This window comes from Bubalus bubalis, chromosome 17, assembly GCF_019923935.1.
Source record: "Bubalus bubalis isolate 160015118507 breed Murrah chromosome 17, NDDB_SH_1, whole genome shotgun sequence".
NCBI classification, from domain to species: Eukaryota; Metazoa; Chordata; class Mammalia; order Artiodactyla; family Bovidae; genus Bubalus; species Bubalus bubalis.
Genome location: NC_059173.1, coordinates 1,647,137 through 1,673,407, shown reverse-complemented (window position 1 = coordinate 1,673,407; position 26,271 = coordinate 1,647,137). Strand labels below are relative to the sequence as shown.

The following is a 26,271-nucleotide window of genomic DNA, read 5'->3' as shown; positions in this document are numbered from 1 at the left end:
GCCGCTGTCAGGACACAGAACCGAACTCAAGGTTACCGTGGCTGACTCCTCACTCTCTGGGGTCTACTTGCCTGCCACCCTCAGAGAGCCAAGGATCCGCCTGTGATGCAGGAGTGAGTGGTCGCTCAGCCAAGTCCGACTCTTTGCAACCCCATAGGCTGTAGCCTACCAGGCTCCTCTGTCTATGGGATTTTTCAGGCAAGAGTACTGGAGTGGGTTGCCATTTCCTTCTCCAGGAGATCTTCCCAACCCTGGTCTCCCGCATAGCAGGCAGACTCTTTACCGTCTGAGCCACCAGGCAATGCAGGAGACCTAGGTTCAGTCTCTGGGTGGGGAAGATCCCCTGGAGAAGGGAATGACAACCTGCTCCAGTATTCCTGATTGGGGAATCCCATTGACAAAGGAGCCTGGAGGGCTACAGCCCACAGGGTGCAAAGAGACACGACTGAGCAAGTCACACACGCAGAGCCCTACGTGGATGCTCATGGCGGCACCTCACAGCTGCCATGTATCAGGTGTTGGCATGGGCAGCCACCAGCAGGGGCCGTTTCTGACCTACTGCCTTGTTCCACCGGATACATGGGTGCCTTCCTGGGTGTCGGGCCCACTCGGCTGTCAGCGCCCAAGGGCAGCGCTGTCAGGAGGCACAGGGCACAGAGTTAAGGAGGGGATGGGGACGTTAGCTCCTCCCCAGTTCTCAGCGGATGCAGCAGGCAAAACAAACGCCGGCTGGGCCTAGGGATCCTGCCAAGCCCGGTAGTCTCTGCCCATGCTCGCCCCATACCCAGAGCCACAGGAACGGGAGCTGGGGGGGTGGCCCGGAGCTGGGATACTGGTTCCTGGGCCCGCCCATGTGCTCGGCCGCACAGCGTCCTCCGGGCGGGGAAACTGAGGCACGGGCGCCTCCGGCTTCCTCCCGGCCTCCCGGGCCTCGCCTCGTTCCTCCTCATCAGGGCAGTATTCCAGCCCCGGCTGTGAGACGGAGAAGGGCGCCGCTCGAGTCAGGGCCGCGGCTGCTATTTCTGCCCGGGAGCGGCCTTCCCTGGTACCTCCACTTGGGAGGCGGCCGGGAAGGCCGAGAAACGGGCCGAGGCTCCTTTAAGGGGCTCGTGGGGGCGCGCCCGGCCCTTTTGTCCGGGCGGCGGCGGCGGCGACGCGCGCGTCAGCGTCAACGCCCGCGCCTGCGCACTGAGGGCGGCCTGCTTGTCGTCTGCGGCGGCGGCGGCGGCGGAGAAGCCCAGCGGCGGCGCGAGCGCCCCCGGCCCGGCCCGCCCTTCGCCTCCCGCGTCGGCTTCCCCGGGCTAGGAGCGTCCCCGGCCCCGCCTCGGCCCTTCCGATCCTCGCAGCCCGGCCGTGGCCGCTCGCTTCTGCCGCCGCAATGATGATGATGGCGCTGAGCAAGACCTTCGGGCAGAAGCCCGTCAAGTTCCAGCTGGAAGACGACGGCGAGTTCTACATGATCGGCTCTGAGGTAGCCCGCGGCACGTCCTTGCCCTCCGGGCCTCCCGGCCGGCCTGGTTCCCGCGGGAGCCTCGGGGCGGGTCTGCGCGCCGGGAACGCGCGTCTCCATTCATCGCGGAGGGCCTGCGTGCGCGTGCGCGGCCGGAGTACCGGGGGGGCGTGGCCTGTTGGGGCGTGGCCGAGCCGCCCCCGCCCCGGCCGTCTGGGCACGCCCACCCGTGTCCTGGGGCGTGGCCTATCGGGGCGTGGCCGGGAAGGCCCCGCCCCGCGTCCAGCAGTTTGGGGACGCTCACCCGTGTCCCGGCAGCGGGGATGCGCCGCGCGACCAGGGTCCCGGGGGTCGCGGTGGCCCCCGGTCCGCGCTGAGTTCCACAACCCCAGCCGGACGTACAGAAACGGGGTGTTGGGTTATCCCTTGCTGCACACGGGGCGAGGTGTTGCACCCCTCGCACGCTCCCTCCCTCCCTCCCTCATTGCCCCAGCTGGAATCCTGAAACCGCTTATTCGAAACACCGAGCTTAGTGGGGACTCACCCGCTTGGTGTTCTTTGACTTTGAGGTGGGCGGGTGGGCGTTCTGATCTTCCATTATCAGTGAGAAGACAGGTTGGGAGAACGATGCTTGATTTTTGGATGGCTAGGGCCCAGCCATCCCTGAGCTAGATCCATCAGCAAATGGGAGGCATCTGGCACTTCGGATATTTCGGACTAACTCTGAGTTAGTGCAAGTGAACGAGCCCAGAACCCCTTCATCCTTACCTAAAAGGTGACCTTTCGGCACTCGGTTGAATCAGCTGGGTGACTGAGTGTCACTGGCAGCATGCACCAAGGATATTAAGTTCTTCCAGTGTCCCTCAACCTTTGGCAGTCTCTGGCTTGTGCTGTGTCCACACACACATTTTTAAATTACAAATCCGCAGTTCGGATGTGCAAGTACCGAGCAGCAGTGCCTCCCTTTTGTAGCGAGGTGAGTGTGGGTCTTGGGGAGTTAAAAGCAGTTACAAATGCCAATGCTTGCTTTCCTAGCAGCAGTTTTCAGTATTGCACATTTCACTCTTTTTTTCTTTATTTTTTACAATTTTTTCCCCTCTTTACGATTGAATACACTGTGAATAAATTAAGCCCCATGATGGTCACACTTGATGAGGCTATTGAGATTCCCTGTGACTCCCTGTGGTTTGTCTGACTTGTATTGAGTTATGAGACCCGTGCTGTCTGTCGCATCAGAACTTTGTGTGTTTCCTTTCCTCACCGGTGTTTATGAAACATGGGGCCGGATGCAGTGTATTTTCACATTATCACAGAAAGGCTCCCCTTGACAGCTGGCCGTACTGAAGAGAGGCGCCGCTGCCTGCCACGTGCCGTAGCTCAGAAAGGTCTTCGCCAGCCTGTGGGCACAGAGGCGGCATGTGGTGACCGGCAGATTGATTAAAGAAACCTTCACCCAATCTAATGGGCAGGAAAAGCGGTCGGTTTAGCGTTGGCTCTGAGTCGGTGGTACTTTTGAAAATCAAGCCTGCGTTTACTGGGTGGAACCCAGTGCCAGGTGGGCAGAACGTGAGGAGCTCTGGCTTCAGCTTGGCGTCCACAGCTCTTGTCTCAGGCATCTGATGAGATGCTTAGGCCAGACAGTTTCTGCGATTTGCCCTGCAGCACACCTTAGATTTGAGAAAGATAACTGCAGTCTTCTGTTTCAGCCCTGGTGAGTGAGAAGATTTGTCCTGAGATGCAGTTTATGGAGACCAGACAGCAGGAGGGAGAGGCAGTTGCTGTCCGGGGCCTGACTTTACAATGTTCAGACCTCAGGAGGCCTGGGCAGGGTTCAGGGCTAGACTGGCGTCTACTCACAGCCAGCAGCTCCTCTGACGGCAGTGGTGCTTGGCCCCCGGGCCGGTTGCCCTGGGCAGACAGCAGGCGCTGGTTTCCAAGAGGTGCGCTGGGCAGAGCAGTGCCCACAGCGCCCCACACCACTCAGGGGTAGCAGCCTTGGGAGGGTGTCCGCAGCTGCCCCAGTCCTGCCCCCCCGACAGGCAGCCGTCATCACCATGCAGAGGCACAGCTGAGAGGAGCCCAGGGAGCTTCCATACCCACACCTTCGTTTTCCATTTGGGAAACCTGGGTCCAGAGGGGGCAAAAGCTGGTGCAGGGAAAACCCAGGGGGGTAGACCGAGTCCCCTAAGTTCCGAAGGGACCTCGGGAAGGGCCTAGGAGGCTGGGAGGCCTGCAGGACCTGCACGGTGGTAGTGGGGGCATTAGGGTCAGTGTCTTGTCAAAAACCTCCTGGAAACTCGGTGTTTACGCCCTGATGGTAACCACGCTCAAGCCAGATAACTCGCAAGGGCCTGCCCCTGCGGCAAGGCGCAGGAGGGGCCTTGTGGCCACCTCTCTCATGCTGTTCAGCAGCCCTGGCTGTGTAAACCTCTAAATTCATGAAAAATGCAGAAACTGTAAAAAAGAAAACTACTATAATGGGGTAGGTACGTGAGAAAACAGCAGAAGTGGGTCCTTCGTGGGGTGAACTTTACAGCTGATGAACATTTGTCAAGAGGAGTAGGGAGGCCGAGAAGAGGGCAGAGTTGCCCGGTCACAGAAGGAGCCAGCACCCAGTCCAGCGACGGTCCCCTGCCACATGATCCGAGTGGTTGTTTCTGAAAAGTTGGCGGAAGAGTGGAGTTTCTTTGTAAAAACATTAAGACTAGATTTGTTTTCGTCAAGTAAGTTGTACTTTGAGTATCTGGCACAGGCAGGCTATTGTTTGGGGCAGTGATGATGTATGCAGCAATCTAGTGATTGCTGATAAGCGCTTTTGAAACTCTTTGGAAAATTCCTTTGGTATTTCTGGTTTGAGTTTTGTTACTAAACAAAGCAGCAAGGGCTACGGGGGAAATTATCCTACATCTGTCTGAAATTAAAAGCCCTTTTTGGTGTTTATTACATCGTAAAAATATCAAAGTCTTAAGATAAAAGGAAGAGAGGCCTTACATTTTTGGACCGTGCCAGAGATCTTTAGTGCAAAGTCAGAGCTTCTCGGGGAGCTCACGGGGGCCGTGTCTCACCAGCGTCTGCGTGGCCCTTCCTGAACTTGGTGCTGTCCTCGGGAGGCAGAGCTTACCCCCTGCCAGTGGGCCAGGTGTGGGCCAGACCTTCGCTGCTGCGGAACCCCTGATGTCAGCAGATCGGGCTTTGCCTGCTTTCGGAGCCCGGTGCCTGCAGGCCGCGCGTGGTCTGCGTGTCACTGAGGTGGCAGAGCCTCTGCGCCAGGGCCCTGCCCTTCCCCGAGGAGCTCCGGCCCTCGTAATGAGCCTTCTCGCTTTACCCCTAGGTGGGAAACTACCTCCGTATGTTCCGAGGTTCTCTGTACAAGAGATACCCCTCGCTCTGGAGGCGACTAGCCACTGTGGAAGAGAGGAAGAAAATAGTTGCATCGTCACATGGTAAAAAAACAAAACCTAACACTAAGGGTGCGTCTTCACGAGGGTTTGTAAACCTGTTTCAAAACCACTCGCTTATGTCATGAAGATAAAACGTTTTCACCCCGGCGCGTCCTCACGGCAGTCCTGACCTTAGCGTGGCGGAGCGTCCCCGGGGTGGGGGTGGGCTCCCCGGTGCGGGTGGGGGTCCGCGGTCAGGGCGGGCGGAGGGCCGGGCGGGGCGCACGCGCGGTGAAGACGCACCGGTCTGAAAACGTTTTAGGATTGCTGTGATGCTGTGCCATCCGCGGGCGTGCGCCATCCTCACCCTCCATGCGCCCGGGCGGTGGGGCGGCCCCGGCCCCGCCCCGCTCCGGGCTTCACCGCTTCGCTCCCGCCCCTCCCCATCCCCGCCCCAATCCATCGCGTGGCACCTGGTCTGGCAGCCAGTCCGCTAGCGCTCGCTCTGTGCATGTTTGCTCCGTGCTGTGTGCGCCCGGGGCCACCGGGCGCCGCCTCCGGGCCGGGGCGCCGCCTCCAGGCGCCCTGGGGGAACCGGCCCGCGCCCCATGTGTGTGTGCGTGTGTGTGTGCGCGCGCACGCGTGCACTCCACAGTCCGTCCAGTATGAGTGTGTCCGTGGCGCTGCCGTGGTCTGTCCACCGCGTTCTTTTAACGCAGGAGCCGGAGCCTCTTGTCCACGCACTGCTGTGGCCTTTCAGCCCCTCCCTGGCCCTCCTGCGCCGGGTGCAGTGCCGGTCACTAACCCTGCGCCCCTAGCTGCACTTGTCCCTGGCGAGCCTTGGCGACCCCGGGCCTCGCGCTCCCTGGGGAGCCGCCTTCCCCTAACCCCCCGTCTCCACCCGGCTCCCTAGGCAAGCTGTGGTCGGATTGCCGAGAACTCGGGCTCCCAGCGCTGCTGGCACCGGGGCCAGGAGTTCATGTTGTGTGTGCAGCAGCTCTTTCCAACTCTCTGGGCTCTTGTTTTAAAAGAAAAGTGTTTCTCATTCCTCATCCCATCTCCACCTCGCTTCGTGTCGTGGACTGCAGCGGTGTCAGACCTCTTCCCGCCGGCCGGCTCACTCTGGAGCCCTCCTGTCCCAAGAGGCCCTATGGCTGGAGCCTGTGCGGATGGCCCGGCAGGGCCTCTGGAGAAAGCCAGGTTCCGGGCCGGCCCTTTGGAAGAGGCCCGCATCGGGCAGTCATGAGGTCCACAGCCGCTTCCCCCACCTCCTGCATGTGAGGACCTCGGTGTGCTGCGTCTCCTGGCTGCTCCTGCCTGCCGCCCACCCGCAGGCTGACCGCAGCCCCGTCTCTGGGTGCAGATCATGGATACACGACCCTGGCCACCAGCGTGACCCTGCTGAAAGCCTCCGAGGTGGAGGAGATCCTGGACGGCAACGATGAGAAGTACAAGGCCGTGTCCATCAGCACCGAGCCCCCCACCTACCTCAGGTACCCCGGCCCCCGCTGTGCTCACAGGCCTTCTTCGTCAGGTTTCCAAGTGTCTGTCTTTGGAATTTCTAGAAACGTAAGCCAAGCCCTAGGTTCTGGAGAGTTGTTAAGAATGCTTTGAAAGGCAGAACAACGAGTGGCCTAGGTTCACTCCCAAAAGAAACATACAACGGTTTTGAACATAGAAACTTAGGTCCTTTGAAAGCACATTTACGTTCCCAGTTGAACAGGCGAGGGTCATGGGGACGTTGCTGCTTGTGGGTAGTGTTCGTTCATTCAGACTTATCAGCAAAACTTGGACACGCTAATAGATAAGTAGATAAAGGGTGTAGAGCAGACACACAGGGGGAACGGTGTTTGTCCTTCGGTATCATTTCTAAAATGCAGAGTAAAAATAGACATAGCCACGAGCATAAAGAAGCAGGGAGGGAGGGAGCTCGCTGGGCCGCTCTGCACCATGGCTGCCCTGCGCCAGGTGCTGCGGCGGCCTCAGCCTCGTTTGGATCTCTGGCCCATTCGTCTCAGCCCCAGGAAGCACTTTACACCGTCAACGAGGGCCATCCTGAACCCAGAGACGCCCTTGGTGTTGTGGGAAGAGTCCTGCCTGGGGGAGGCGGGTGGCAGCAGAGAGCTGGGGCTGCGTCTGTGTGCTGGGCAGGCAGACCAGCAGCGAGCCCAGGCCACGCGAGCGAGGCGGGCAGCGGGCCTGCTGGCACCTTCAGCTCTCCGGGCACGAGACCTGGAGCACTGGTGGTGGGGGAGGAGGGGGAGGGGGCAGCCGTGTGGACAATCCCCTTCCAGGTTTTCTCCCAACTGCACCATTGGATTGTTTTTCTAACCACCCCCCGCCCCCACAACCTCCCGAAGAAGGTGGTGTGCTCACGGCCTGGCCCATTGTAGACGTGAGCGCTGGAGATGGCTTTTCTCGCCCTGGTGGTGCGGTGAGGATGGCGGGATAGCCGGGCTTCCCTAGAGAAGTTACCGGAGATTACATGCACGTGGATGGGGCTTTGAGATCCGCATGCAGCAGCCGGGAACCCTGTGTGGGGCCGTGAACGCTCCTGGTTGAGTCCATCACACGAGGGAGAGAGCTAGGCCAGTAGCCTCCTGTTACTGGGCAGTGAGAACTGCTGTGCGGCAGTGGGGCTGCAGGAAGGCCACTAGTGGGCTCTACTCTTAGGAGGCACCTGCCCAGCGCCCAGCCAGCCCCCCAGGAGGGGTGGCACACCCCTTCTCCCACACCGGCCAGGTCGGGCAGGGGCTGGATGGCCCCCGGGGCTCTTGGACAGACCTCTCTGCAGCGGAAGGGAGGCTGAGTGGTGGGACTCGGATACCCAAACCCCGCGTGGCGCTGCTCGTCCCCCTCGCGTGCTGCAACGTGACTTGCATTGTCCACTCGAGGCCATCAGGCAGGAGGGGTCGGCCGGGCAGCCTCGGCCTGGATACGAGAGGCTGCTGCAAGGCGGGGGGGCTGGCCTGGGGGGACCCGGGGGACAGCTCTGGCTGGAGACTCAATGGGGAAAGGTGTGGTGGTCCACGCCCATGCTGCCCACACAGGCCCAGCAAGCCAGCTTTGCCCGTGGAAGTGACAAAGGATCCAACCTTGTAGGCCCTCCCTGGAGACGGGAGGCGCCTGATCTGAGTGGGGCACCTTTTCCCTCTTGGCCTGCAGGCCAGGAGTAGAAACTGCCAGCCAGATGGCCTGTGGCGGGGACCCCGTCTCGTCGCCTCAGTTCTTGGTCCTGCCCGCATCAGCCCCAGTCCCCCGTTTCCCCAGGTCTCTGGTATCAGGGCAGGGCAGGAGACTTGGGGGGGTCCTGGCTCCCCTTGGTGTGTGGATCCCTCCCTGCCCCACCCCAAGGGGTGCTCCTGGGCCCGGGCATGGGGTGCAAGGGGCCCCAGCTGCAGAAGAGGAGTGAGAAGGCCAAGGCCTCTCCCTCCGCCCCTCATCCTGGAAGGGCGCTGTTTTAGCGGGAAACCGGGCAGTGGTCAGGTTCTCCAGGCAGGCGGGCATCACCGATGGTGACATGCTGCGGGGCGGGGCTGCAGGGGTGTGCTGTGCAGTCGCTGCGCTGATTGCTCCCTGGGCCACCAGGGATGTGGCCCAGGGATGACGAGCAGGCTCACAAACGGACAGCCCGGCCCAGGAGCCTCAGCTCAAAACGGCCTTTGGTATTTCCCTCGTAGTAAATGCCCCATGTAAATTGGAGAGAAGGGCTCCCCTCTGTGGGACACGAGTTCCTTGAGTTACTTTGAGTCCTGCTTTCTAGAGTATCTTTCCATCCCTGAAGGCCCGGAGGCCAGAGGCATTACCTGTCTCAGGCTGGACCAAGCGTCTGAAATAACAGCCTGATCGAACGTGTGCAAACCCCCAGGGACTCCCAGCCACCCGCTGAGGGCACCCCCCTGTCGGGACCCTCTCTGTGTCTCCAGCCCTGGCCCCCTGCCCAACCATTGACCTGAGCCTCCTCTCTGCTGCCCTCGGGCTCTCCTGGAAATCTGCCCGCCACCCGCCGTGAACCCTGACCCTCTTCCCTGAGTGCCCAGCCCGGCACCTAGCACGGGTGACAGCTCACGAACTGGGCTGGGGCCCCTGCCCTCTCCTCCTCCCCTAAACCCGCGACCCCGAGCAGGTGCCGCTTGGAGCCTGGGGAATAACCACCGCGGAGCTGGGCGCACAGAGGTCCCCATGGGGGCCTGGGCCCAGCAGGGGCTTGGCGGGCGTCCACTGGCCACGACCTGGCGGCTGGGGCCCCTGCCCTCTCCTCCTCCCCTAAACCCGCGACCCTGAGCAGGTGCTGCTTGGAGCCTGGGGAATAACCACCGCGGAGCTGGGCGCACAGAGGTCCCCATGGGGGCCTGGGCCCAGCAGGGGCTCGGCAGGCGTCCACTGGCCACGACCTGGAGGCTGGGGGGCGGCTTTTGGCCCATAGGCTGAGCGGACGCGTGTCCGTGTCTCCCAGGGAACAGAAGGCCAAGAGGAACAGCCAGTGGGTGCCCACCCTGCCCAACAGCTCGCACCACCTGGACGCCGTGCCCTGCTCCACCACCATCAACAGGAACCGCATGGGCCGCGACAAGAAGCGGACCTTCCCGCTCTGGTGAGGGGCCTCGGCCACCGGGCCTCCCGCCTGCAGGCTGCTGCCCGTTGTTCATCATCGGCGCCCCTGCGTTCTTGGAAAGCGGTTCTCACCCCCAGGTCTAAGCGGGGCGTGCCTGGTTTCCTTGCCCCCCGCAGCCCCCGTCTCTTCCCTCTTCCCCATCCTAAAGGGCAGGTGTGAGTGCGGAGCTGCCTTGCTCTCCATCCTCTGGGGCTCCCTCAGGGTCCAGGCTGCAGGTGGGGAGGCCTGGGCACTTGGCCACCGAGGCTCCCCAGCACCCCCCAGCCCTCCTTCACTGCTCCCCCAGTGGCTCCTCAACCCTCCTGCCCCTCGGCCTTTGTTCCAGGGTTTCTTCTTCTGGACATACCCTTTCTTCCCCAGAGCTGCTGGGAGAATCCTGCCTGCTCTGGGGCTTAAACCTCTCTTCCTGCGGGGAACGTCTGAGCTTGTCCCGCTGCCGAGTCAGCAGCTCCCCTCCCGCCCCGCGTGGACCCCCGCCAGCCCTGTTTCTGCTGGCCCAGCCCATAGTGGACAGGTCCTCTCTGGGCAGGTCTCAGTGACCAGTGGTGCAGAGAGGGAGGCCCTGGGCACAGGGACCCAGCCCACTTTGCTGAGCACGCGGCTGCTTCCCTTCCAGCTTCGACGACCACGACCCAGCCGTGATCCACGAGAACGCGTCCCAGCCCGAGGTGCTGGTCCCCATCCGACTGGACATGGAGATTGACGGGCAGAAGCTGCGGGACGCCTTTACCTGGAACATGAATGGTCCGTCCACCGCCCCAGCTGGCGTGCACTCAGCTCTGTCTGCGTGGTGTCGGGGGGTCCTGTCGTCACCCGGGGCGGGTGGCAGAGGAGGCAAGGCTGGGGGAGGCCGGGGCTGAGCGCGCTGACCGTAGGCCCTGCGGTCCACTGGGGGTTCCCCCTCCGTCATCATTTCAGAGAAGCTGATGACCCCGGAGATGTTCTCAGAGATTCTCTGTGACGACCTGGATCTGAACCCGCTGACGTTCGTGCCAGCCATTGCCTCCGCCATCAGACAGCAGATCGAGTCCTACCCCACGGACAGCATCCTGGAAGACCAGTCAGACCAGCGCGTCATTATCAAGGTAGGGGCTCCTCACCCGCAGCGGGCCTGCCTTGTCCTCTGGGCTTGCGAGGTGCGGAGGTGCGTGGAGGCCTCGACAGGAGCCTTTCTGGGGTCCGTGTTGTGGGGCAGGGCTCTGGAAGACTGTCTCTTGGGCAGCTTGTCCCAGGAAGGGCACAGGCCGACTTCTGAGAAGGGCATCACGTTCTGGGCGTGTCTGGGTGCTGCTGCGGCCTTGCCAGGCATGGAGCGGAAGCTGGGTGGTCCCCGGGGTGGCCCAGCTGGTGGGCAGAGCAGGGAAGGGCGCAGCGAGGCGAGCACACTGCCACTCTTGTCATGGGCAGGCTGGGCCAAGCACACCCCATGCTGTCTCAGCAGCCCCTGCAGTCCTGGGGGGCATTACGAGAGAAGAGGGCGCCACCTGCCCCGAGCCCCCCTCAAGAAGGCCTGCCTGGTGGTGGACAGTATCTCACTGTGGTTTTGATTTGCATTTCCCTGTTGATTTGTTATTGTTCAGTCGCTCGGTCCAAAAATTTGGGACCCACGGACTGCAGCACGCCAGGCTTCCCTGTCCTTCATTCTCTCCCGGAGCTTGCCCAAGCTTATGTCCATGGAGTCGGTGATGCCATCCAACCATCTCATCCTCTATCATTCCTTCTCCTCCTGCCTTCAATCTTTCCCAGCATCAGGGTCTTTGCCAATGAGTCAGTTCTTCGCATCAGGTGGCCAAAGTATTGGAGCTTCAGCATCAGTCCTTCAGTGACTATTCAGGACTGATCTCCTTCAGAGTGGACTGGTTTGATTTTGCAGTCCAAGGGACTCTCAAGAGTCTTCTCCAACACCACAGTTCAATCAATTCTTCGGCACTCAGCCTTCTTTACAATCCAGCTCTCTTCCCTACACGACCACTGGAAAAACCACAGCCTTGGATACGGGCCTTTGCGGGCCTTGCTTGCTGATTAGTGACCTGCTGGCGGCTTGTTTGTCTCCTGTGTCTGCTGGAGTCCTTCCCATTTTTGAGTCCGGGTTTTGCTGTTTTCTTGTTTTCATCGGTTCCCTGTATCTCACAGGCAGTGGTCTGTTTCCAGACCCTGTGACTTGCAGATGTTTCTTCCTTTCCATGGGCTGCCTTCTTATGTTGTCGATAGTGTCCTTGGACGCATAGAAGTGTTTTATTTTGGTGAAGTCCAGTTTATCTTTTCGCTCATCACCTACGCCTTTGACGTCATATCTGAGAAATCACTGCCAAATCCAATGTCATAAAGCTTTGCTCTGTTTTTCTGAGCATTTTATGGCTTGAGCTCTTAGGCTCGTATGTTCCATCTGTTTTGAGTTGATTTCTGTAGATGGGGCTGGGTAAGGGTCCCACTTCATTCTTTCGCATGTGTGTTCTTTTTTCCCAAAACCGTTGGTTGCAAACACTAGCCTTCACTGAGTGGTCTTGGCATCTCTGTTGAAAATCATTTGCCTGCTTATTTGAGAGTTTATTTCTGGGCTGTCCCGTTGGCCCGAGTGTCTGCTTTTACGTCAGTCCCACAGCGTTTTCATTATTGTATCTTTGCAGTAAGTTCTGAAATCAGGAAGTGTGAGTCTTCCAGCTTTGTTGTTCTTTTCGTCATTGTTTTGACCAGACATCCTTTCCTTTTCCTTAGATTCCATATGAATTTTAAGATATTTTTTCCTGTTTCTGCAGAAATGCTATTGGGATTTTGATAGGGATTACATTTGGCTTTGTAGATTGCTTTGGGTATTCATGTTCAGTTCAGTTCAGTTCAGTCGCTCAGTCCTGTCCGACTCCTCACAACCCCATGAACCACAGCACGCCAGGCCTCCCTGTCCATCACCAACGGCCAGAGTCCACCCAAACCCATGTCCATTGAGTCGGTGATGCCATCCAACCATCACATCCTCTGCCGTCCCCTTCCCCTCCCGCCCTCAATCTTACCCAGCATCAGGGTCTTTTCAAATGAGTCAGCTCTTCGCATCAGGTGGCCAAAGTATTGGAGTTTCAGTTTTAACATCATTCCTTCCAAAGAACACCCAGGACTTATCTCCTTTAGGACGGACTGGTTGGATCTCCTTGCAATCCAAGGGACTCTCAAGACTTCTCCAACACCACAGTTCAAAAGCATCACTTCTTCGGCGCTCAGCTTTCTTTATAGTCCAACTCTCACATCCATACATGACCACTGGAAAAACCAGAGCCTTGACAACTTAATAATTTTAAGTCTTCCAATCCATGGACGTAGGATGTTTTTCCATTTATTTATATCTTTAATTTCTTTCAGTATGTTTTATATTGTTCATTGTACAAGTCTTTCATCTCCTTGGTTAAGTTAATTTCTAAGGATTTTATTCTTATGTTATTGTAATTTGTTCATCCTTTCTTTTTCAGATTGTGCAGTGTTAGCATGTAGAAATGCGGCTGGTTTTTGCACGTTGACTTTGTATCCTGCTACCTTGCTGAATTCATTCATTAGTTCTAATAGTATTTTGTTAGCATCTTAAATTCTGCATATAAGATTGTAACATCTCAGACCAGAAATAGTTTTACTTCTTCCATTCCAGGTGGATACCTTTTATTTATTTTTCTTGCCTAACTGCTGGGAGGGATTGGAGGCAGGAGGAGAAGGGGACGACAGAGGACGAGATGGCTGGATGGCATCACTGACTCAGTGCACATGAGTCTGGGTGAACTCCGGGAGTTGGTGATGGACAGGGAGGCCTGGTGTGCTGCGATCCATGGGGTCACGGAGAGTCGGACACGACTGAGCGGCTGACCTGCACTGCACTGCACTGAGCAGAAATTCCAACGCTATATTGAACAAAAGTGGCGAGACTGGGTATCCTTGGCTAGTTCCTGATCTTAGAGGAAAAGTTATCAGGCTTCTGCCATCGTGGGTGGTACTTGCAGTGGTTTTTTGACTGAATTCATCTTGTTGACGTGGTTTCCATCTGATCGTAGTTTATTGAGCGCTTTTGTCGTGAAAGCACATTGAAGATTGCCTACTGATTTTCCTCCGATTATCGAGATGACTGTGTGGTTTTTGTCCTTCACTCTGTTCAAGTGGTTCATGGCATTGACCAGTTTTCTTACTGAGCCGTCCTTACATCGCCGGAGTAAGTCCCACCGTTTATAACTGATTTTGTCATCACATCCTTTATAACGGTGTATGAGTCTTCTGATGCGCTGTTGAATGTAGTTTTGCTTGTGTCTGCTGAGGTTTCACATCAATGTTCACAATAAGTGTTGGTCTGCACTTTTCCTTTCTTGTAGTATCTTTGTCTGGCTTTGGTATCAAGGCAGTGAGTTATGATGTGTTCCTTCCTTTTCAGTTTTTTGGCAGGATTTGGTAAGGATTGGTGTTAGTTCTTGAAATGTTTGGTAGAATTCACCAGTAAAGCCATCAGATCCAAGCTTTCTTTGTAGGGAGTTTTCCAATTACCAACACATCTTCTTTGGTAGTTAATCCCTTTTCAGAGAGATAGGGGTTGCTTTCCTTACCCCAAGTAGCAGCACAGGGGCGCGGCCAAGAATGAGGCGGGGATGTTCCGGGGAGAGGGGGCGGTGAGGGTGCAGCCTGGCCCCAGAGCGGGGCCGCTCCAGCTCATGTCTGTGCTCCCGGGCCAGCTGAACATCCATGTGGGGAACATCTCTTTGGTGGACCAGTTCGAGTGGGACATGTCGGAGAAGGAGAACTCGCCCGAGAAGTTCGCCCTGAAGCTGTGCTCCGAGCTGGGGCTGGGTGGGGAGTTCGTCACCACCATCGCCTACAGCATCCGGGGACAGCTGAGCTGGCATCAGAAGACCTACGCCTTCAGGTAGGGGCTCGGACTGGTGGTCGCCCCCTGCCCCCCTCTGCGGGGATGCCTCCGGGACTGCCTGGGGCCTCGGTGCCAGCTGACTGAGGGCTGCCCCGCGCGCTCAGCGGCCTCTGTCGCCTCCTCCCGTCCCCTGTCCCGGTGGGGACATTACTGAGACCCTTGCTCATCCCCTGGACTTGTGCTCAGTCTGGGACAGGTCTGCCCTCCCCCGAGGGGGTCTGGAGGCCACTGCCGCCTCTTGTTCAGTCCACGAGCAGGCGGTGGGCGCCCCCGTGGGAAAGGGGGTGGCGTTCAGGCCACCCACAGATCGGGGAGGGGATCTGGTCCCAGGTGCTGGTGGCGGTGACGCGGGCGGGCTCCTCGCGACCCCCGACCCGGTGGAGCTCGCCCTGGGCAGCCCCGTCCCCCGGGCCCTCTTCCACCGCGGGAGGCTTCTGGATGTCAGGCTTTACGCGGCTGCTCGAGCTGCCACTGTCCCTGTGTGGAGGCCGTCACCAAGGGGCCACCCGTGACAGGGAGCAGCTGAGGGAGGGCCACCCGTGACAGGGAACAGCTGAGGGAGCGCGTGGGGCTGTTTGCGTCTCAGCTGCTTCTCCAGAAACCCCGGGAGGCAGCGCCCACCATGTTCCTAGGACTCTGAGCAAGAGAGGGAACAGCCGCCACATGGGGCCCCCCACGACCACCGGCGGCCCCGGGGTCCAGGCCACAGACAGGGGTCCAGGCCACGCCCCGAGTCCTGTGGGAGGCCTGCTTGCGGCACCTGTCCACGCACGGTTCATGAGCTGAGGCCAGCGGGCCTGGGGCCAGCCTGGGGGGCCTCGCATCCCAGAGCAGATCCTGAGGTCCTGGGAGTGATGTCGACACCAAGTCCCTCATCCCTGGAGGCTGACTCAGAACGCACCTCTCACTGCTGTGCAGCAGGGGACTCGGAGAGGGTCCCCTCACAGGCCTGGGCCGAGTCCTTCCTGCTCTGACACTGGGCACCTGGAGATTTTTCTACTCAGGTGGCGCTACTGGTAAAGAACCCGCCTGCCAGTGCACGAGGGACAGAGGTTCGATCCCTGGGTTGGGAAGATCCCCTGGAGGAGGGCATGGCAAGCCACTCCAGTATTCTTGCCTAGAGAATCCCATGGGCAGAGGAGCCTGGCAGGCTACCGTCCATGGGGTTGCAAAGAGCCGGACACGACTGAGTGACTAACACTTTGACTTTTCAGGAGTTCGTTATACATTCCAGATACAGGTCCCTTACCACGTATCTGAAGATACATAGGCTTTTTGTGGGTTTTCTGTGGGTTGTAGTTCGCTTACGCGACAGTGTCCGGTTTATCTGTTTTTTCTCGGGCTGCTTGTGCTGTTGATGTTGTAGCTGAGAACCCGTGGCCTGCCGGGCCCTGTCCCAGCACCGCGCGTTGCCAGGGCTGCCCTTTCCCCATCGGGTGGGCTGCGCCCCTCGTCCAGAGTCAGTTGATCTTAAGCAGGAGGGCGACACCGACTCGTGTCCCCTCCTGGTTGGGGAAGTGCGGGGGGATCACTCCCTGCAGTTTTGTTCTCATCTACCAGGAGGGCACAGTCGTGCCTCCCAGCTGGCCTGCTGCACCTGTAAGGTTGTAAAAGTGAGGTCACGTCAAAGACGACCCTCCAGGCCCTCTGCGTCCTCCGACACGGCCTCCCTGCTTACACCTGGCGGGTGCTGGGAATGCAGGGTCCCAGGCGGCCTTGAGGCCCAGGAAGCTGAGTGCACGGGAGGGTGGGCTCCTGGCTCCAGGCCCCTCCTTCCAGGCCTGGCCCGAGCAGCCCTTGGTTTAGAACAGCCCCCTGGGATGCAATCTTCCCGGACCCACAGGGAGGCAAACACAGGGCCTCCCGGACGCGCGCTTGTTTAAGAGGAAGACGTGTTCGCTCCCGTCGGTGTGGGCTTGGTGACTTTCACGTCTGCCGCCCCCAAGGAAGGCAGTTGGGAGCCTGCAACGTGAGAAGCGACATTTGGGTCTGCAGCACTGGCTTCTGGGTTGCCGCAGTGCCGCCCGGCTGGGAAGCAGCTGTCAGCAGCGTGGCTGGGGCGGCCCAGCCGCCGGCCTGGGACTCGGGGGCACCGGCTCGGGCCCGAACCCCCACACAGTGGGTGTGTGCTGGATGTTGCGTGGCAGTGGTCCTCTGAAACCCCTCGCAGCAAGGACACTGTCCCCATTTTCCAGATGAGGAGTTAAAACTAAGGCCAGGGGTCTGTTTGTTCCTGTGCTGTTCCCCCGGGACCCCCTCCTCCCTCTGGGGGCTGACTCTGCAGGGCTCCTGGCAGGCCGACTGCTGGAGCCGAGCACCAGTGGCCCAGCAGGAGGCCAGAGGAGAGGACCCAGAGGCCAGCGTGGTGGCCGCGGGCAGGGTGGGTGAGGGCGTGGCTGAGGCTCGCCGGCAGGCTGGGCCTGGCTCTCCTGGCAGAGGCAGCGGCTCGGCCAGGAGTCCCCAGCCTTTGCGGCCTCGCCGAGGCTGACGCCCAGCCCTGAGTCCACTTCGCCAGAGGGTGTGCAGGTGGCCCTCGGATGGAGTCTGGGCGCATCTTTGAGGGGCCCTGGGGTGGAGCAGTCAGTGCTTATGGATTCTGGGCCCCTGTGACGTGGGCCGAGGGGCCCCTGCGGGCTGGTCAGGGCAGGGGCCCTGGGACTCCACTCCTGGGTGGATGGACTCCTTTGCTCTCCTTTCTCCTGGACACTGAGCGGGGCAGACGGCCCTCCTCCTCCCAGCAGGTCCACTGGGAATGGCTGGACCCGCAGCACTGTCCTGTGGACCCCTCCCCACGTACAGACACGGAGATGCTGTGTTGGCAGCATACCTGGCCGCCCTGTGTCAGGAGCCAGGCACAGAAACCAGGCTCCACGTCCTATCTGCCCGCAGAGGGTGGACATTGCCTTCTGGGGGCCTTGCCCGCAGCGGGGTGGACACTGCCTTCTGGGGGCCTCCCCTGCAGCTGCTCTGTGAGCCGTCTGCCTCTCCTGTCTTCCACAGTGAGAACCCACTGCCCACGGTGGAGATCGCCATCCGGAACACGGGTGACGCTGATCAGTGGTGCCCGCTGCTGGAGACCCTGACGGATGCGGAGATGGAGAAGAAGATCCGGGACCAGGACCGGAACACAAGGTGCTGCCCCAGCCCCCTTCCAGGCAGGACAGGGCCCCAGGCGAGGGGTCCCAGGCTAGCCCTCAGGCAGGTCTGACCACAGCCCAGAACAGGCTCACTCTCCCTGGGGAGGGGGGCGAGACAGAGGGTGACTTCAGGGCCCCACGCAGCAGAGAGGCTGAGGGAGGGGCAGGGGGCTCCTGCCTCCTCACTCGGTTGCCTGAGAGATCCGGGGGTCGCTGCCCTCCCCCTCCCGCAGGCGGATGAGGCGTCTGGCCAACACGGCCCCAGCCTGGTGACCACCCCATGGCGCTTGGCTCCCAGGGAGCATCTGGAGATCGGCCCACCTCTCCTCCATCTTCTGGCTTGGAGGGGACCAGGGGCAGCCCGGCCATCCTGAGGAGCAGGCCAGGGGCCTCCTGGTCCCCCGCCGCCCGGGGACACATTCCGTCTGCTGAGCCCCAGTCCCCACCGCCCGTTTCTGGTCAGGAGAGGCCATGTTGAGCTGTGTTTCTTTTTTGTATAGAAGCCCCAGGCAGGGCAAGCAACACTTTCTAAATAAAAAGGCAACAGGTTCTGTTTCTTCAAAGTGGTAGCATGGAGCTGAGAACGGGGGACAGCATGGCACAGGCTGGCCCCTCACCCTCCTGCGTGCATGTCCCAGCTGAGCCTCAGCAGGGCTAGGGCACCACTGGACCCCCCCCACCCCCACAACCATGAGCAGGGCCAGGGCTCCACTCAGCCCTGCGGACCGCCCCCTCCTGCCCCCACGAGCAATTTGACTCCCCTCGGCGTCCCACCTGCCCAGCTCAGCAAGTCCGTGGAGTCCCGGGTGGGTGGGAAGTGGTGGGGCGCAGAGGGCAGGGCCGCCTATCAGTCCCGCCCAGCCCCCAGCCAGGAGCATGGCTTCTCTGGCCCTTGCAGGCACCCCGTCCTGTGCGGGCACTGCTGGCGGGCCTGTGCCCACCTGTTCTGCTGCAGCTCTGGCAGGGCCCGGTGCCAGCTCACCAGGTGACCCTGCGTCTTCTGTGACATGGACGGGTCCCCACGTGACCTGGACGTGGCACCCAGGAGGGTGGCACCTGGGTTTTCCTCCTGGGACCAGGCCCCACAGGTGACCCAGGCCCAGTTGCGTTAAGCCCGTGGGCCCAGGCCCTGCACCTTCCGTTGCTGGCAGGGCTGAGGGTCGCACAGCGGGGCCTCACACCGCGAGGGGCAGAGCTCCAAGGGTTTCCAGTTGGGGGGTGGGCTGAGATGGGCCTCACCCCTGGGCTCAGGGGTCTTGCAAGCACATCCTAGGAACTCGCGCTCCAGCCTCTGCCCTCCATACAGGGCAAGGGGACACCGGGGCTTCAGAGAGGAAGGTTCCAGGCCCAGCTGGCCTCACAGACACTGGGCTCCACCATTGGGGAGATTTTCCGGCCACAGCAGGAGGTGGCCTGAGCCCTAGAGCCAGTGGGGGATGACACTGCCTGCCTTCCCTGTTGGCCAGGCGGCACCTGCCTGGGAGAGGCCCGGGGAGGGGCCTTCACCTGCCACCCACTGCGGAGCCCGCTGCTGGGCCAGAGGTTTCATGACAACATAAAGGTCCGACTCCAGAGCGAGTACTTTTATCCTCTGTGAAAGTGACAGCCGACGGCGGCTGATGCTGACCCAGGAGTAAACCACCGTGTGGACTGGTCCTCCGATGCCCATGAGCTGGGGGCCAGGTGAGGCTCCGGCCAGCCTCAGCTGCAAACGGCAGGAGCAGAGCTTCCCAGAGGCCTCTGCCTCAGCCACTGGACTCTGCAAACACTGACACTTGAGGCTTCGGAGTCACAGAAAGGGCCTGGCCCTCTTCTGCATCTGGCCCGTCATTCAGTGGCCTGGCTGGGAAATGAGGCAGAGGTCCCCTTGGGGGTTGCTAGTTCGGGACAGGAGGGCCCTAGGGAGGCGTCAACGGAGGGCCCCCACGGCCAAAGCTCAGCACAACCCAGCATCCCAGTCCCAGCCCCGCCCCCGAGATGTGAGCCCATCAGTGGAAGCTGCATTACGGCACAGGCAGGGCGGGAATGAGAACCCCGCAGGGCTGCCCTCTGTGCTCAGTGTTCTGCTGGCGACCGGGCAGGTTCTGGACCCTCTCTGGGCCTCCGGCTGTGCCACCTGTGCTGGGTCGGAGAGCAGGTCAGGCTTGGTGGCCCTGGCTCTCGGCCAGCAGCACCTGCCCCGCGTGGAGAGGCCGGCCGCGGCAGGACAGCCAGTGCTGTGGCGAACAGGCTGCAGGTCACTTGTTTATTCAGGGCGGGGCCCTGGGCCCAGGCCCGGCCTCCAGGACAGGGAGCTGCGCTGCAGGCCAGGGGTGGGGGTGGGGTCCTCACTGCTGCAGGGGTCCTGGCTGCTCCTCGGGGAGGGGCAGGTAATTGGGGTCCTCCTCTGGGGCATCCAGTAGCAGCTTCCTGTGGGGAGGAGCCCACGCTGAGCTGCAGCCGGCAGGGTCCCCCCATGGGGTAGAGAGCCATCTGGGGAGGGGGTGGGGAAGGCTGTCAGCACTCACAGGAAGCCAGGGGTCAGCAGCAGCCTCTTGCCTCCAGGCTGGTTGGGGAAGACGTCCTCCAGGAAGTAGTAGACGTGGCCCACCGCAATCCCTGTGGGAGAGGCGCCAATACCGAGGCCACCCTCCACAGCCCTGAAGCCCCCAGAGCATGGGGGTCTGAGGCCCTGCACGGCCGGCCAGCCCAGCGTGGGGCCAGGATTGGCCCAGAAGTGGGCAGAACGTGGGAGGAGGTCAGGCCTGAGAACATCAGAAGAACTGGAGCTGTGAAGCAGGCACCCTGAGCCACCCATCCCTACCCGGTCGGGCCCCACACAAGCATCAGCGAATGGGTCAGGCCCGAAGAAGTAAAACCTATAGGCTGGCTTGTTAGAGGGGCTGGAAGGATGGAGGCGCCAGGAGTGGGGAAGAAGGGTCGGGGGCGGGGAGAGGACAAGGGCTCTGGCCCAGCACACCCAGCTTGGGGCGGGCTCCCTGGACAGCAGGCTCACCCAGCAGGTCCACCAGGATGGAGTTGCCCAGCAGCATTGAGAAGCCCATGAGCGCCCAGGGCAGGAACGGCGCCTGGAAGGTGACGAGGCCAAAGAAGTTGACCCTCACCCCAGGGCTGCGGCGGCTCCACACGTACACCAGCATGGCCGTGAGGGCCTGGCCCAGGAAGAAGAGGCTACCCAGGAGCCCCAGTAGCTGGGCCAGAGTCAAGGTCTTGTGCCCTGCCCAGGGCCCCTCTGACTTCCTAAACCCCTGAAACCCTCAAGCTGGTTGGTTTCACTTCCCACTCTTAAGACCAAACCGTGGCCTCCAGGGGCCCCCTGATCCGCCCTGCCTCTCCACTTCACCCCAGCTCCCGGGTCCAGCCCTAGATCCTCCTGGCTACCTGCATTCAGGACTCAGCCCCTGGACACCCTGCCCTGTGGTATTTTGGATGTAGCCCTGGAGTTCGACAGGGGCACCTGCAGCTGAGCACGTGATGTAGACTCAAAAACACCCTCAACTCGGGGGCGCAACTCTCCCTCTGCGGCATGCGCTCAAGCAGGGCCTCAGGGCCAGCAGAGGCCCGGACCCATAGGTCCCCGAGCCCGGGAAGGATACAGTCATCAGGACGCCCCCGAAGAGAAACATGAAGACGAAGTCGGCCGTGCGGCCGCGGAAGGAGCCCTCCTCCAGCATGCGGCAGTAGCGGAACCTGCGGCTTTGGTATAGGAAGCGTGCCCCTTGGAGGGTCTCAGCTTCCCGGGGCCGCTGCCTCCCGCCCGGTCCCCCGCCCCGCCCCCCTCCCGCCTCCACCACGGCGCAGGATACACGAAGAGCATGTTGAAGAAGAAGCTGAATCCCAGGGGCCCAAAGAAGAGGAAGTTGGTGATGAGCCTCCAAACCTGCGTGGGGTGCGGCGGGGTGGGGGGAGGTCAGGCCAGCGCTGGGCGGGAGGGGTTGGGCCAGCAAGTGCAAGGGGCGGGGCGGCCTCACCTGGAACTTCCGGAACACGAGGTGCGGGTTGAAGTAGAGCTGGAAGGGACTGAGGAGTTCCAGCTGCTGCGGAACCAGGAGATCTTAGAAACTGCCCCCCGACCCACCCACCCTAGGGGAGCAGGGTGGGGGTGGGGAAGGGTCCAATCGTAACCTTGGCAACCCCCGGGGGCGGTTACCACTGCGGCGCTCCCCCACCACCGCCCCCGGCTCACCACGGCGGCGGTGGTGAGGACACAGGCCGCGGTGTACGTCCGCGTCACCGCCGGCACCTGCAGGAATTCGTTCGCCAGCCCCTGCCACGCCATGGACGCTTCCCAGGCATCGTGGTCGCACTGCCGCGCACTCTTAACACGCCTCCAAGCCCCGCCCATCCGCCTTCAGCCAATCCGCATCTGCGGTGGAGCGCGCCCGCGGCTGGAGGGAGGGGCCCTGGGGCAGATAGCCAATAGGAAGAGATAGCGGAGGGCCGGAGGGCGGGGCGGGGCGTGGGCGGGCCGTGACCCGGGGCCAATGAGCAGGCCCCACGATGGAGCACGTGGCGCGTGTTGTGGTGCCCTCGGCGGTGGCGCGGGAGAAGGTGTGGCCAATAAGGAACTGAGCCCTTAGGGGACTTAGGGGCGGCAGGTAGCGGGGACACCTTGGCCCACCCTGCGGGCGAGGCTGAGGCTACGAGCACTTGTTAAAGGGGGCACCCCCGCCCCCGAGAGACTGAGGGGTGCGACCTCGCAGCCTCCCGCCCGGCCCTCCACCCCAGGTCCCGCAGCTTCCTGGCCTCCACCCACGCAGCGTGGGTGGGGCATGAGCGGGGCGGAGCCTGGAGTTAGACCGCCCTGCTCAGCCAACCCACCTGTGCTGGCTGGGGTCCCAGACTGTCCTTCTCTCTGAGAACCAGAGCAGCAAAGGAGACTCTCGGCGGCTGCGTGTCCAAATCTCCCTTCAAGCCCAGGCCCCGCTGAAACTGCCGGTTCCTCTGGGAAGCCCCAACGAGGGCCGCCATGGGAGGGGCAGACTGGGGACCTGCAGCACTGGTGGGAAGAGAGGGTGCCGAGACCGGCTGGCGCAAGTGGACGGGCTGGAGAGAGCCTCGTTACTTGGGTGGAAAAGAGAAACTCCATGTATTCCTTCTAATGAACACAGTCCATAGTTTATTGAGCATGGACTGTGTGCCAGGCACTGCTGTGGATGCTTGGAGACACGGTGGCCAACAAAAGATGCTCTCTCTCCTGGTGCAGCCAAGGAGACCGGGGGGCTCAGGGGCTTCTGCTAAGATGAGAACTAGTGTTTGCAGGACCGTGCGCTGATGGAGATAAGAGCCAAGTGGAGGCTGGAGGGTTGGGTAGCGGGCCCCCTGCCAGATGCGATGATCTGGGAAGGCTCTGTGAAGAAGTGATGCTTGACTGTCACTTTAAAAAGATGCCTGTGGCTGCTGTGAGGACAGCAGAAGGCCAGAGAAATCCGGGGGCAGGCGGAGGATGCCAGGGATGCTGGTGGCTTGGGCAGGGCAGAACCTGGAGGACCAGGAGGGACGGGATGGAGGTTTTGCCAGCAGACTAGATGGAGCTGTGAGACAGGAGTCAAGGGTGACTTCAGGGACTGAGCCATAGGGGAGATGGAAGGCAGTGGCCTGTCCTGAGCTGGAGAACGCCTGGGGGGAGGGCAGGCGGATGGAGCGTCCTGTTCTGGCCTCACTGAGTCTGGGCAATCTATGTGACATTCGCGTGGAAAAATCCACGTGGCAGAGAGGCCAGGCAGGCGGCTCAAGTGTGGGTACCAGTCTTCAGAAGACCAATGGCCTTTGTAGCCTTGGGCCCGCGCGAGATGCCCGAGGCGCGAGGCCAGGCCCGGCCAGCTCGACCTTCATGAGCTAGAGAGAGAAGGTGGACAAGCAGGGAGGCTGCAACAGAGCCAGGACAGGGCTGCAGGGGCCAGGCGGTGGGAGGCCCTGGGACACGTGGCCTGGGAAGTCTCTGAGATGCGCAGCCGTGCCAAGGGCCCCGGATAACAGTGGCCACAAGGGAGAGGAAGTGTTCAGACCTTTACCAAATGGGAGCTCAACCTCGGACTCAAGTGTAACAGGTGAGGGAAGCCCTGGGTGGGGCCCTGAGTCCCCCCAAGGAGACCAGAGTGGAGACAACCAGCCAAAACGGTTATCTCCAATGGATCATGGGAGGCCTAAGAGGAGTCCCTGGGGAGTGCTCTTGGAGGTCCACTTGGGAAGGGAGGTGGGGAGGAAGAGGCGTGGATGAAGGGGGATTGTGCATTTGGTTCAGGCATGAGGAGAGGTCAGTCTGATACAGCAGGAGTCAGATCAAGGAGATGGGAGGCTAGGCGGTGGGAGCAGGCTGAAAAACCCCTCCCTCAGGCAGCCTCCATTTCCCAGGTGACCAGAGCTAGGTCAGGCTGGAGGTGAACCTGGAGGAGCAGAGCCCACCCAGCTGAAGGTGTGGCTGCAGGCCAGGGATCCAGGGCCTCAGACACCCTGGCGGGTGTCCGCCAGGCTTGAAGGAGCCAGCGAGAGGGGTCGAGGTTCCTGTGTGCGTGGGGAAGGGGAGGCATTCCAGCCTGCCAGCCGTCAGCAGCAGGCGCTGGCTGGCCCTCTGCAGGGGTCAGGCTGGGGCTAATGGAAGGGCCATCATGGGATAGAGGGCCTGTCTCTCCCCTTCGACGGACGGGGCCAGTCAGGCAGGAGCCTGGTTTGGGGCTGAGGAAGCACACTCCTGGGAGGCTGGGAGCCCCGGGTGGGGGCAGGACGTGCCAGGGACAGCGCAGGTTCTACTGCAGACCTTCCGTCCTGCCTGGAGGGTCCTCTCCCAGAGAGTCCGGGGGGGTCCCCAGGTGGGGACTCAGGCCCTGTAGGAGGCAGAGCAGGGCCTGGGGCGGGCCATCGCCGCGTGTCCGGGCTTTCCCGCCCAGAATCAGTCCCAGGACAGGCCGCTCTGGAGGCACCAGATCCGCGGCTCCCACCCCCAGCACCTCCAGACGGTTCATTACAGAAAGAGGCCCCGGGCTCCACACATTCCCGGGAGCCTGGCTGACCCAGGAAGGTGGTGTGCTGGATGTTGACAGCTTCTACTCTGTATGTCTGTCCTGAGCAGCAGGGCCGCCTCCTCTCTCTTGGGCTGAGGACTGTGGGGGAGGGGCCTGTGGTCCCTTGCTGGCCTGGGGCTCCTGCCTGCTGCAGAGCAAGGAGCTCAGGGTGCCCAAGTATGGAGAACCCCAGCTTCCTCCCCTGTCCTACAGGGGGGACAGCACCCTCTGCCTGCCCACAGAGCCCGCCTTCCTCTCAGGGCTTACACCAGGAGAGACCCTCGCGAGCCCCCAGCAACAACTCCAAAACCGGGGGCCATCCCTACCCTCCTCCCACAGGGAACCCTCCAGCCCTCCCCCCACCCCTTAGTCAGCGTTCCTCTCCTGGGACGGCCCAGATCTGACTCCTCCGTTCACTCACTTCTTTCCCTACCATCCTCGGTGTTCTGTTAAAAGAGATAGAGGGAGGGTGCTGGAAATGCCCCCCACTCCAGGAAGCCTCCCTGAAGGGACCAGAGCTCACCTACCTTCTCTTAGGGCCCCGTGCACTCAATTTTTAAATGTTAGTTTATTCCGAATGCAGCACAGGCCTGAAGCAGAGACACGGTGAGTGCTGGGGGTGTGGAGTCTTCCTGTGGATGACGGGGTATCCTCACGGGGTCTTCCCTCCACCCCCACTGCTGTGGATGGGCCTCACTGCAGCTCCAGCCCGCGCCCCCAGGAGCAGCTGGGTCCCCGGTGGCCCTTCCTCTCTGGGTCACGGGATATTTTTAGCACTGATTCCGGAACTCACTGTGCAGCAGCTGCTCGTGGCAGGAGGGTAAGACGGACACACAGTCCAGGTGGGCTGCGTCAGGGCTGCCCAGCAGAGGGGGCGACCGGGGCCTTCCGAGCCTGGTAGCAGACTCGACCTTCCGGGAGTTTGAGGGTCTCCAAGTGGGCTGGGGAAGGCAGGGGGGCTGTCAGGGTGGAGGAGGAGGACAGAGAGCTCGTGCAAAGGTCCTGAGGCGGCCGGAGGAACAGAGGCGGGGGGGGGGGGGCTGGGAGGGGGGATGCACGTGCTGAGAGGCTGGCCCACTGGGCCCTGCAGGCTGTGTTCTCTGTTCTGCGGGCAGCAAGGTGCCTCAGTGGGGTGAGGTCAGATGGCGGCTGGCTCTTTGGAGGAAGCTGAGGGTCAGAGGAGAAGATGGCCACAGCCTGCAGTGATGGGCACTAGACAGAGAGGGTGGAAGGTCCAGGAGGCAGGAGGCACAGACCTCAGTAAGCACCTGGCCCGGTGAGGGAGCTGAGCTGGGGAGGGCCAGGCCCAGTTCAGAGACTGAGCTGCCCTGCCGCCTCCAGGCTCCCATCACGGAGTCCTGACAAGCAGCTCTGCACCCAGCCTGCTCCCTGGCTGAGCAGTGTGGCCTGGGGCTCCCCACCTGGCCCTCGGTTGGCTGGATGAAGTGTTCCCTCCCCAGCTGCCGGGCCAGCCTGACCCTCCGTGCCCGGCTGTCACGACCCTCGGCAAGTGCCCCGCACTCCTGTTCACCACTGTGACCGCCGCCTCCAGCTGGCACCCGGAGCAGCTGGCGGGGCCTCCCCCTCTCCGCCCAGGGCTATGTTCGGGTTCAGTGTGGCTGCGGGGCCATGTTTTGGAAGATTATCTGCTTGGCCAAGTCAGCCAAGTGGCAGGGCTGGGGATGCGAGTTCCTGGAGACACCTGTGTCCCCGCGTGGGTCTGCCCCGCCGCCCCCCGCCGCCCACTGGGCTGCATGTGGGATCTGGTCCAAATGAGACCTAAGACCATGCTGTCCCATG

At 61.4% G+C, this 26,271-nt stretch overlaps 2 protein-coding genes across 4 annotated transcripts; one reads left to right on the top strand and one right to left on the bottom strand.

Moving 5' to 3' along the window:
- The first annotated feature begins 1,182 nt into the window (after nucleotides 1–1,182).
- Nucleotides 1,183–18,033, top strand: SMARCB1 (SWI/SNF related, matrix associated, actin dependent regulator of chromatin, subfamily b, member 1). 2 transcript variants are annotated; one of them, XM_006048119.2, is made up of 9 exons: nucleotides 1,183–1,471; nucleotides 4,782–4,893; nucleotides 6,194–6,323; nucleotides 9,287–9,424; nucleotides 10,062–10,189; nucleotides 10,364–10,530; nucleotides 14,140–14,330; nucleotides 17,334–17,465; nucleotides 17,704–18,033. In XM_006048119.2, the coding sequence occupies exons 1-9, from the start codon at nucleotides 1,379–1,381 to the stop codon at nucleotides 17,741–17,743; spliced, it is 1,131 nt and encodes a 376-aa protein (XP_006048181.1). In that variant the 5' UTR covers nucleotides 1,183–1,378; the 3' UTR covers nucleotides 17,744–18,033. The 2 variants fall into 2 exon arrangements, with proteins under 2 accessions (XP_006048181.1, XP_006048180.1); XM_006048118.2 differs by having other exon boundaries at nucleotides 4,782–4,920.
- Nucleotides 18,034–19,038: 1,005 nt separating this feature from the next.
- DERL3 (derlin 3) lies at nucleotides 19,039–21,818 on the bottom strand. Of its 2 annotated transcripts, none has more exons than XM_025267290.2 (7): nucleotides 21,657–21,818; nucleotides 21,442–21,507; nucleotides 21,277–21,350; nucleotides 21,067–21,160; nucleotides 20,466–20,661; nucleotides 19,978–20,068; nucleotides 19,039–19,879 (listed from the first exon to the last, which is right to left on the bottom strand). In XM_025267290.2, exons 1-7 carry the CDS (start codon nucleotides 21,813–21,815, stop codon nucleotides 19,798–19,800), a joined length of 762 nt encoding a protein of 253 aa, XP_025123075.1. In that variant the 5' UTR covers nucleotides 21,816–21,818; the 3' UTR covers nucleotides 19,039–19,797. The 2 variants fall into 2 exon arrangements, with proteins under 2 accessions (XP_025123075.1, XP_025123076.1); XM_025267291.2 differs by having other exon boundaries at nucleotides 21,442–21,504; nucleotides 21,657–21,804.
- Between the last annotated feature and the right edge of the window lie 4,453 nt (nucleotides 21,819–26,271).